General features: G+C 36.1%; 1 protein-coding gene across 11 annotated transcripts in view; it reads right to left on the bottom strand.

The window, feature by feature from the left end:
• The window catches only part of CDC42BPA (CDC42 binding protein kinase alpha), a 331,226-nt gene that overhangs the window by 88,310 nt on the left and 230,400 nt on the right, over window positions 1-12,516 (bottom strand). For all 11 annotated transcript variants that reach the window (XM_054467753.2, XM_054467687.2, XM_054467761.2 and 8 more), the window contains one exon: window positions 1,375-1,499. In XM_054467753.2, coding sequence (XP_054323728.1) covers window positions 1,375-1,499 — 125 coding nt within the window. The remainder of the gene's footprint in view (window positions 1-1,374; window positions 1,500-12,516) is intronic.

Here is a 12,516-nt window from a genome sequence, read left to right as displayed (position 1 = left end):
CAAGTCATAATTTTTGACATTATAAACTTGGTTAAAGATTAAAATGGATTTTGCTTCAGAAATGCAGACTTGATGATATGGATGTAAATTAATGAACCAATAACTGTACTGTCTGGAACCCAAATAAATTTCCACAATCTGCATATTCCCTTTATATGCACTGAATAGAAACATTATAAGCATAAGAACTCTTAATGGAAAAACATTTGAACCAAATATGCATACAGGAATTAAAATTCCCTAGAAATGATTGATCTACAAATATATGATGAAACTATAGGCTGGGTATCCTTTATGTGAAATGCTTGAGACCAAAAGTATTTTGGATTTCAGGTGTTTTTTTTTTTTTTTTGAATTTTGGAATACCTGAGTATGCATAATGAGATTATCTTGGGGATGGGACCCAAGACAAAACACAAAATTTGTGTGTTTTATATACATCTTATAAACATAGCCTGAAGGTAATTTTTTACAATGTTTTATAATAATTTCTTGTGTATGAAACAAAGTTTTGACTGTGACCCATCACAAAGTCATGTCTAAAATTTTCTACTTGTGGTGTCATGTCAGCACTCAAAAAGTTTCACATTTTGAAGCATTTCAGATTTCAGATTTTCAGATTAGGAATGCTCAACCTGTATTTGTTTTGATATAAATTAAACACCTGCCATTTGCCAAAAAGGATTTAAAAAGTTAAATAAATATAAAAAGTTAAGCTACCTATTTTTACTTGGAAATACAGTCTTCATTAGATTCTACTTTCTCCATGTATTATTAAAATATGAAATTTTTTTACCAGCACCAGAATAATCGTTTAATAAACGAATATGAAGGTTACTAAGATGAATACTCCAAACTAAATCCCAAGAGCTTGAGAAAGAGTTGATAAAACTAAAATGTAACCATTTAAGGTTTTAAAAATGCCATGTGTGAATTAATCTGGTATAATCATGATAGAAGGTAACAGTACAGTACTTTAACTTCTAAGTATTTTTTGCAGGCCTTCCATTTCTTAAAATACTCACAAATACAGGAGTTTTGGTCTTAGAAAGAAACATCCATAGGTAGCAGATGAATTCCAACTTTGACTCTGGAGGTGGTAACATTTTCTTAGAAAGTAATGATAATCAGATTTCAATGAAGCTGTGTTAAATGCTGGTATGGGACATTTGTTAGAGTTAGGGAACAGAGGAACTTAACAGAAAACACAGTAGAACACAACAGATCAGTAATAAAACTGTGCTTTTCAGAGTAACTTATTTATCATAGCTGACAAATGAGATAAAAACCATTATTAGTAGCCACCTGGAATTCACACCAACTTGGCCACATACTCACAATCATCCACAAAAAAACGTTTAAAAGAGCACTCACCACTGAATTATTTCTGTGATTTGGGCTTCCCAATGTGCAACTGATTCTTTCTTGTCTGCTAGATCTTTAACCTCTTCTTCTAACTGCTGGTTGTGTATACTTAAGTTCTCATACAAAGTAGTAAGCTGAAAGGTAGTTTTAAGACATGCATGACTTTTAGGACCAATAATTCGAGGTGTTCAGACAGGTATTGTCAAATTTGATTACTCAACATCATCTACCCAAAAATGCTTGTCTTACTATAATAATCCCTTTTGCTCACTGAATTTGGATATCAAGTACTCTGAATTCTCCTGCTATCTTTGCTTTTCCCTTACATCTTACAGTGACTTGGTTCTGTGAACATTCTCTACTTGGCTTAAGAATTGCCTATTTCTGTTGGTAATAGCTTTCTTTTTTTTGGTCCAAAAATGTCTTTATGTCATCTTTTTTTCTTTAAAAAAGCTTATAATTTCAAGCATATACAATAGAGGAAAATATAAATGAATTCCCATGAGCCCCACTACCTAATTTCAACAATGATTACTTCAACATCAATCTTGTTTCACTTGTACGCCTGTTCTCTCTCTCTTTTTTTTTTTTCAGACAGAGTTTTGCTCTTGTTGCCCAGGCTAGAGTACAACAGCACGTTCTCAACTCACTGCAACTTCTGCCTCCTGGGTTCAAGAGATTCTCCTGTCTCAGCCTCCCCAGTAGCTGGGATTACAGACGTGCGCCATCACGCCCGGCTAATTTTTTGTCTTTTTAGTAGAGACAGGGTTTCACCATGTTGGTCAGGCTGGTCTCGAACTCCTGACCTCAGATGATAAGCCCACCTCAGCCTCCCAAAGTGCTAGGATTACAGGTGTGAGCCACCACGCCTGGCCTGTATGCCTGTTCTCTTATCCCCTCCTCCTGTATTATTCAGAAACAAATACTAGACATCACACAATGTTATCCATACATATAGCTGTATGTATCTCTAAAGAATAAGGATCTCTCTTTTAAAATACAACCACAATAGCATCATACTACAAATTTCACAAATTTCCTAACATCACATAAATAGTAATAGTTCAAGTTTCCAGTTACTTCAACATATCACAAAACTTAAGTTTGTTAAATTGAATCATGATACCAATAAGAAAACACAGCTTAATGGTTGGACATATGTTTTTTTTTTTTTTTTTTTTTTTTTGAGACAGGTTTTCACTCTGTCGTCCAGGCTGGAGTGCAGTGTTGTGATCTCAGCTTATTACAACCTCCACCTCCTGGGCTCAAGCGATCCTCCCACTTCAGCCTCCCAAGTAGCTGGGATTACAGCTAAAAAAAATTAGTATCCAGCTAATTTTTTATTTTTTAAATTTTTTGTAGAGCTGCGGTCTTGGCATGTTGCCCAAGCTGTTCTCAGACTCCTGGGCTCAAGCCATCTGCCCGCTGTGGCCTCCCAAACTACTGGGATTACAGGCATGCACCAGCACGCCTGGCCTGATACGTCTTTTAAGTCTATTTTATTTATAGGTTCCCATGCAACACCTTTATTTTTCTTTTGACTTGAAGAATGCAGGTTGTCCTGGTCGGGCACGGTGGCTCACACCTCTAATCCCAGCACTTTGGGAGGCCAAGGAGGGTGGATCACGAGGTCAGGAGATCGAGGCCATCCTAGGTAACACAGTGAAACCCCATCTCTACTAAAAATACAAAAAATTAGCCGGACGTGGTGGCATGCGCCTGTAGTCCCAGCTACTCGGGAGGCTGAGGCAGGAGAATTGCTTGAACCTGGGAGGCGGAGTTTGCAGTGAGCCAAGATTGCATCACTCCACTCCAGCCTGGGTGACAGAACGAGACTTTGTCTCAAAAAAAAAAAAAAGAAAAGAATGTAGGTTGTCCTGCAGTTTTCCACATTCTGAATTTTTGCCTTCATTTCTGGAAGGCATTTTTTGCTGTAAATAACATTGTAAGTTGGCAGTTATTTTACTATAGCGCTTTTAGGACATTCTTTTTCTTCTGAATTCCATTTTTAATTTTTCTGTTGGGAAGTCAGTTTTCAGTTGAAGTTTCACGCCTTTCAACACAATGTGTCTTTCTTCTCTGGTTGCTTTTAGAATTTTATGTTGGTTGGTGTCTGGCCGCTTTTCTAGGATTTGTCTAAGTGGGGTCTGATTTCTATTAATTATTTCACTTTTAGGGTATTTCTTGAATTTGTGGCTAAATGTTTCTCATAGGTTTGGAAAAATTCTGGGCCATAAACACTCTTCAAGTATTGCACTGCCACCATCTCTCTCTTCTTGCCTTTTGGGAAATCAATTATTCGTATGTTACAACTTTTCATCACATCCTCTATGTCTTATATCCTCCTTTCTAATCCCTGACTATGCTTTAGTCTAAATTTTTTTTTTTTAACATATGCAGTCCTTTTCTTTGTTTCTCTCCAATCTGTTGTTAAAATGTTCTATTGAGTCTTTTAGTTATTTTATTTTTTGCTCCTGGAAATTCTATTTGACAGTCTTGTATAGATTCCAGTTTTTGCTGAAATTCTTCATATATCTACTTTCTTGAACAAATCACACGATTGAAGTCCATTCATAAAAATTTCATACTGGGAACTCCTGCGGGTCTGTTTCTACTGACTGCCTGGTTTTCATTTTCCCTTTTTTGATTTTGTTTTTGCTGTTGAATTTTTTCTCTTGGTTTTCAATGATTTGGTTGTATTTGCTGATATGGCTGGTAATTTTTTACTGCATGCCACATATCGTGTATAAAAATTTTAGATAATTTTAAGACTCTGGATAATATCTTCCTCCATAGAGTATTTACTTTTTCTTTTGGTAGGCAATCAGAGTAAAGATAGATCAAAGATTGAAATACTTGGAGGCTGGGTTTCAGTCACTGAGGACTCATCTTTCTTACTCACCCTTACTCCTAAAATGTAGGCTTTCAATGGGTTCAACTGAAAGTTTGAATTATTTACTAAGGATCCTGCAACTTGATAGGCAATGCACTTCCATTTTTCTCTCTCCAGCCTTGTAAAACTGTGGAATACCATGTTCAACGTCCTGGATTCTGAGGTTTTTCTGCTTTCATATCTGCAAATGCCTAAAGAGGAAAAGTGGCACTAAATGTTGGGCTCACTGCTCTATACTATTCATTCTTCCCTTTAGGATCTTGGTCAGTAAAGTCCTGGTTTCCTTGTTGTCACTCCAATGACTTCTTACAGATGAATACTATAAGTGGTATTTGTATAGTATTATTTTTAAAATCCAGCTTTATGGCCCTTCTTGGTGAGGTGGTAGGATGTAAGCTAATCTGTCACAGAGGCAAAAAGTTCTTGCTTTAAGTTTTTAGAAAATTCATGAAAAAGGCTGGGTGCAGTGGCTCACGCCTGTAATCCCAACATTTGGGGAGGCCGAGGTGGGAGGATCACCTGAGGTCAGGAGTTTGAGACCAGCCTGGCCAACATGGTGAAACCCCATCTCTGCTTAAAAAAAAAAATAAAAAATAAAAAAATAAAAATAAAAAAAAATTAGATGTGTGTGGTGGCACATGCCTGTAATCCCAGCTACTTGGGAGGCTGAGGCAGGAGAATCGCTTGAACTCGGGAGGCAGAGGTTGCAATGAGCAGAGATCGTGCCACTGCACTCCAGCCTGGGCAGCAGAGTGAGACTTCATCTCAAAAAAAAAAAAAAAAAAAAAATTAATGAAAAAATATTTGCATACTATTTTATTTCATCGCTACATTTTTTTCTGATAAATGGTCTCATCTGTTATTTATTACTACTCCTTCCTTTTTTGTATGTTTGTAGAGATACTGTGCTAGTTTCTTCTTGATTACTCAACTTTGATGAAGATAAGTTGCTCCTAGAGGATTTACAGGTTTTTAGGGATAAAAGGGCCATATGATTGTCAACTTGACTGGTCCACAAGGTGCCTAGACATTGGGTCAAACATTATTCTGGGTAGGTCTGTGAGGGTGTCTCTGCATAAGATAACATTTGAATTGGCAGACTGAGAACCCCCTCCCTAATGTATGTGAGCCCCGTGTGATCAACTGAAGGCCTGAACAGAACAAAAAGGCTGACTGCACCAATAGTAGGGGGGAACATCAGCTGTGACATCAGCTTCTCCTGCCTTCAGACCTGAAACGAGACAGAAACTTTTCCTGAATGTTAAGCTTGCCAAGCTTTGGGACTGGAACTACAAAATATACTCTCCTGGGTCTCCAGCTTGCCCAAAGCAGATCTCGGGACTTGTCAGCCTATATGATCACTTGAGCCAATTCCTTATAATCTCTCCTGCTCCCAACACACATACATATACCACCCCCCACCTCCCGCATACACTCACTCTATTGGTTCTGTTTCTCTGTGGAACCCTAACTAATACAGGCCACAACCAGGTTCTAAGTCAAGGCTCTGCAAACTTTTCCAGTAAAGAACCAGACGCAAGTATTTTCACCTCTGTGGGCCACATAAAATCTCACATCATCGTCATCTTCTTTTTAAAAATAGCCATTTAAAAATGTAAAGATCATTTTTATTATGTGGGTCAGACAAAAACAATCTGGGAGCTAGATTTGGCCAGAGGCCATAGTTTGCCAACTCTCAATTCTAAGCTATTAGGAATCCTACCAATGACACAGGATTTTATTGGTGTGCATTTTGAACCTGTATTTCTGTGCAGAGATAGGCAATTTTGGCACAAATCACAAAGCAAAGTTTCATTTCTTCCCCTCTGGCAAAACAACAACAAATTGTTTTATGCATATAGAGTTTGTCTGTAATACTCCATTTAATTCTACCTCCAACCTCCTTGTCTTCCCAAAAGGAAATGAGATCCAGGGAAGCTATCACTCACTGCTGGCACATACTGATTTGTCTATTGCAAACAAGAGATTTAGGTTTTGTACCTTAGGGTGTGCCATTTGCCTCTGAAAATACAGTTTACCAGTTTTTTTTTACACTTTTACTGAGGTATAATTTATATAACATAAAATTCACCCATTATAAGTGTATACTTGAATGATTTTTAGCAAACTTAAAACAGTTGTATAGTGATTGCTACAATCCAGTTTTGGAACACTTCTAATACTCAACAAATATCCCCATGCCTATTTACAATTGATCTTGGTCCGCACTCTGATTTCTCTAGGCGTCACTGACCTGCTTTCTGTTTCTGTAGTTCTGCATTTTCTGAAATCTTCTATCAATGAAATAACAGAATACGTAGTCTTTTGTACTGGACTTCTTTCACTTAGATTATTGAAGTTGAACCTCAATACTGTTGCATGTATCAGAAGTTCACTCCTTTTTACTGCTGATTGGTATTCTAGTATATGGGTATGGTATGCTTTGTTTATCCATGCACCATTGATAAACATCTGTACTGTTTCCAGTTGTTTACTATTATGAGAATATGATGCTATGAAAATTCATATGTAAGTCTTAAGGGGACTATGCTTTCAATTCTTTTCAGTAAACAGAATTGCCAGGTTGTATGTTAAGTATATGTTTAACTTTTTGAGAATTTTTGGAACTATTTTCTACAAGGGCTATGCCATTTTATACTCCTTTGAGCAGTGTATAAGTTCTAGTTCCTCCATATCATTGTCAGTAGTTGATACGGTCACTCCAATTGATTATAGCCATTCTCAAGGGTATACAGCAGTATCTTGCTGTGGTTTTAAGTGGCATTCTCCTAATGACAAACATCTTTTCATGTGCTTATTTGTTATTCATGTATCATCTTTCATGAAATGTCTATTCGGCTTTCTTACCCATTAAAACACTGAGTTGTTTATATTTTAAGAGGTTTTTTTCCTTTTTTTTTTTTGAGACAGGGTCAAACTCTGGGCAGTGGTGTCATCTCCACTCACTGCAGCCTTGACTTCCTGGACTCACATAAATCCTCCTGTTTCAGCCTTCCAGGTAGCTGGGACTACAGGCATGTGCCACCTCACCCAGTTAATATTTAAAAAAGATTTTGTGTAGAGATAAGGTCTCACTATATTTCCCAGATTAGTCTTGAACTCCTGGGCTCAAGTGATCCTCACGCCTTAGACTCCCAAAGTGCTGGGATTATAGGTATGAACCACCACGTCCACCTTAAGAGTTCTTTACGTATTATGAATACAAGTCTTTTTCCAGATAAATGATTTGGAAATATTTCCTCCCCATCTGTGCATGTCTTTTCATTTTCTTAATGTTCTTTTTAAATTTTGATTTAATTTATCATTTATCATTTAATTTATCATTTAACATTAAATGATCGATTTATCATTAAATCGATCATTTAATGATTAATCATTTTAATGATAAATTAAATCATTTAAATCATTTAAATAAATTAAATTAAATTAAATCATTTAAATCATTAAATCATTAAATAAATTAAATCATTGAATGATTTAATTTAGTTTATCATTAGTCTTTTCTCATGCACTGTGCTTTTAATGTCATTATCTTGACATTTTTAACACTGAATCACAAAGATTTCCTATGCTTACCTTTTATATTTCAGATTGTGATCCACTTTGAGTTAATTTTTGTATAAGGTATGAGGTAAGGATCCAAGTTCATTTTTTCTCACATATGGATATCCAATTGTTCCAGTACTATATGAAAAGATTATCCTTTTTCCATTGAATTGCCTTGGCACTTTTGCAGAAAAATCAACTGACCATAAATGTAAGAGCTTATTTTTGGACTCTTCATTTCGTTTCATTATGCCAGTACTACATCTTTTTGATTACTGCATTTTTATGGCAAGTATTAAAATTATATAGTGTTAATCCTCCAACTTCTAACTTTACTCAAAATATCTGAACTATTCTTAGTCTTTTCTATTCCTCTGTAAGTTTAAGGGTAAGCTTGTGAATTCCAACAAAAAGCCTACCAGAATTTTGACAGGGATGTCCCAGAACCTATAGATCAATTTGGGGAGAATTGCTATCCCAACAGTGTTGAGTCTTCCAATCCATTAACATACTTTATCTCTCTATTTGTTCAGATAGTCCTTAATTTATCTTAGCAGTGTTTTGTAGCTGTCATCTTCCTCTGGTTAACTCCAAGACTTCTGAAATGGTTGTTTTTGACAATTGCATTTGCTTTTTAGTATTTTTTTAGAAGATTAATCAATTTCTTCATATTAGCATAGCCAGAAGTCTATCAGCTGTTTCTGAGAGTTGTATATGCAGCATCTTCTCTTCATTAATTCCTGCACTAATATCCATTTTGGATTACCATTATTTTTTATAGCCCTTCCACATTTGTGGTTGGGGTTTCAGTTGGAGGTCTGCAAGAGAAGGAGGAAAATGCAAACTCTGCACTGTCATATTACAACAGTGACAAGTAGTTTTCAATAGATTGCTTAATGTATGTGGAATTGGTTAGAAAAAAGTTAATCTTTGCATTATTACCAAATAAAAGCATGGATTCTGGAGCCTGACTACCTGTATTCAAATCCTACTTTTTATTCTTGTGATTGGGAAAGTAGTTTAACCCTTCTTTGACTTAGTTTCTTGATCTATAAAATGGCAGGAACAAAAGGGTACACCTTAGAGAGTTATTGTGAAAATTAAATGAGTTATATGAAGTAATTCAGAAGATGACCTGCACATAGTAAATTTTAAGTATTAGTTCATTCTTCATGTTTGAAAATGAGGTTTTACTATTTGTACATTGACACATTTGACTTATAAGAAGACTACACAGGAATACGAAAAAATGCTCTTAACATTTTAAGTGAAAAGGCAGATTAGTAAGTGGATTGTACACATGATTGCAATTATGTAATAATAAGGATATACCCGGAAAGGAACATACAAAATTAAAATACCTCTTTTGTGGTGATCACATTATGGGTAACTTTCACGTTAAATATTTTCCACATTTTTTGAAATATTTTAAAAACAAAACAAATTTAAAAAAAAATTACAACTTTTCTTACTGTAAACAATTAATTTTACTCACTTGCATAAATGGCTAATTTTTAAAAATTTGTTATGAGATTCAGGGAAACCAGATGGCTAATTATATTTGCAATGATATATATATATATTTTTTGAGACAGACTGTCACTCTGTCGCTCAGTCTGGAGTGCAGTGGTGCGATCTCGGCTCACTGCTACCTCCACCTCCTGGGTTCAAGTGATTCTCCTGCCTCAGCGTCCCGAGTAGATGAGACTACAGGCATGTGCCACCACGTTAATTTTTGTATTTTTAGTAGAGACGGAGTTTCTCCATGTTGGCCAGGCTGGTCTCAAACTCCTGACGTCAAGCAATCTGCCCGCCTCGGCCTCCCAAAGTGCTGGGATTACAGGCGTGAGCCACTGTGCCCAGCCAGCAATGAATTATCTTTTAATAAAAAGTGGGGCTTATAAGATTTACAAAAATGTCATCTAATTTTTAAAAATTCATTTAAACGTTTTCATTTTTGGAGTTTAAAAATGTGAAAATCTACAATATATGCCTTTCAAAATTAACCTAATAATTGCTTTCTGACTTCTGTATCTGTAATTCTGTCAAGAAGAGATCCAGTTCTCTTCAAGCTGGTTCCCACTGGAACAGTTGGTGTAGCAATGGCAAATGCTTCTGTGGTCATCCTTGGGGAAACTACCCATTTCAAACCAAATTGGAAAATGAATAAATGGAAAGTGAAGATGTGCAGTGAAGTTCAGTTTATCACTACTGAGACAGACAGAATTAAAAAGGGAAAGGTAGACTGAGAATTAAGAAGAGAGAGATGCAAAAATTGAACAAAAGTTGGAGAAACAGAGCAGAGGTTCAAATGGAAACAGATTCCAGATCTCCCCCATTTCTTCAGGAATAAATATTGCCCTGTAACCACTGGACATTAAATATTTACCTACCATATGAATTTGCTCTTAAAGTGCTACTCATATCCTACCTATCTTTCAATTTAGCAAGAATGGGTAATTCCGTTTTTTTTTTTTTAAACAAACTATCCTTCAGGCCTCATCAAGGAGGCTTCACTACGTATACTAGGCCTAAGTATGTCCCTTTCTCATGGATGTATTAGACTGCAACACAATTTTAATCAAATGAGAAGTTTTGAAAAATTCTCTCTAAATATATATTTTGGATAAACTCAGCAGAAATGTATGGCTAACAATGAAATTAAACCAATAATTGAATGTAAAAATTTGATCTACATTCAAGTTATTTTCCAATACAATTTTTCTTAAAATGTAATAACATCTTTTAGTAGGTAACTCAACAGAATCTTAAAATTCTGTCTTATAGGACAAAATGACATTAAATTTTGTAATCAAATTGGTCAACACATGAAATAACAATTATGTGACCTGCTTGGACAAAGTTTAAATATTGTTAGTCTTATTTCAATGGAAATAACTGTTATACAATAAAGTTCATGCACTATTCATGGCTTAAAAAATCAATTTATATTACTTACTGTTCAGCCACTTTCTACAATGTTTGTGTACGTTGGCTTTACAAGACTTTATGATACGAACAGTATTCTTTCTCAAGTAGTTTTCAACCAGTCATTTTTTAAAGGCTTAGAAAACAAGCAGTCATTTAAAAAATGTTTTAAATACTTATTTAGCATTTTAAATGCTAAATAATCATGGGGAAAATAGTGAGAAATACAGAGCTATATAGAAAACAAAAAGAAGGAAGAGTCTCTATTTTACAAGTCAAGGTCTTTCAGTCTGTTATTGGAATAACTAATAATTGAACATTATATTTTTATTGGAGGAAAATACTGGATATCATTATAAAATACAATTAACCAGCCCTTCTTATTTAAATTTAAGTAGAATTATTAAAACTTCTGGGCTGGGCGCAGTGGCTCATGAGGCCAGGCATGGTGGCTCACGCCTGTAATCCCAGCACTTTGGGAGGCTGAGGTGGGCGGATTGCTTGAGGTCAGGAGTTCAAGACCAGCCTGGCCAACACGGCGAAATTCCGTCTCTACTAAAAAGTACAAACATTAGCTGGGTGTGGTGGTGTGCGCCTGTAGTCCCAGCTACTCAGGAGGCTGAGGCAGGAGAATTGTTTGAACCCAGGAGACGGAAGTTGCAGTGAGACGAGATTGTGCCACTGCACTCCAGCCTGGACGACAGAGCGAGCTGTATCAAAACAAACAAACAATAAACTTCTGGTTAATATTAGGATTTTTACAACTGCTTGTTAGGAATTAGCACAAGAAATGCAGAATGGTGGGAAGTTGGGAAATTTGAGATACTAAGTGGGAAAAAAAATCCTTTAAGTATTTGAAATTTTGTTCATGAATATGGCTACTTCTCAGTTCAATACATGATTCTGTATTCAAGCTAGAAATTAAGCTGAGATGGTTTCTTTAGATTATCACCTACCCTGGTGTCATTTCTAGCTTTACCAGTTCTTTGTGAATATGAATCAGCTGTTACAATTTCTCCAGGTTGGGCCTAATTGTCCCTGTTCTTGCCAAGGGACAGCCTTAACTTGGCCTGACCTTAGCCATCCATAATGGGGTAAATGATGAATATATGAAAGAAAAGAGTAAGAAAGAGAACAGATGGTGATATGACTTCAATGTTTGTCTCCTTCAAATCTCAGGTTGAAATGTGATTCCCAGTGTTGGAGGTGGGGCCCGGTGGGAGGTGATTGGATCATGAGGGCAGGCCCCTCATGAATGGTTTAGCATCATCCCCTTGGTGATAAGTGAGTTCTCACTGAGTTCCGGTTGTTCAAAAGTGTGTGCACCTCCCCAGTCTCTCTCTTGCTCCCTCCCTTGCCCTTGCACCTTCTGCCATGATTGAAAGCTTCCTGAGACTCTCACCAGAAGCAGATGCTGGCACCACACTTCCTGTACAGCCTGCAGAACCATAAGCCAAAATAAATCTATTTTATTTGTAAATCACCAAGTCTCAGGTATTCCTTTATAGTAACCCCAAAATGGACTAATATGGATGGAGAGTGAAATAAGAGGCTCAAAAAAAAATAAATGGGACAAAGAATAAAAGGAGATAAGCAAAACTCTCTCTTCAGAAGACTCCTATCAGATTATTATAACAAAGAACTGCGTATATCATAGAAGCAACATAACTCAGGAGAAAGACTATTAAACAAAAATGTATGCCAAATATAAAGCTATACCCACAATTCCTATCAGTGTTGAACATCTAGCATGTACTACTCAA

This window comes from Pongo pygmaeus, chromosome 1, assembly GCF_028885625.2.
Source record: "Pongo pygmaeus isolate AG05252 chromosome 1, NHGRI_mPonPyg2-v2.0_pri, whole genome shotgun sequence".
Classification (NCBI taxonomy): Eukaryota; Metazoa; Chordata; class Mammalia; order Primates; family Hominidae; genus Pongo; species Pongo pygmaeus.
The sequence above is the reverse complement of the archived record's forward strand: the minus strand, read 5'-3'. Positions and strand labels throughout refer to the sequence as shown.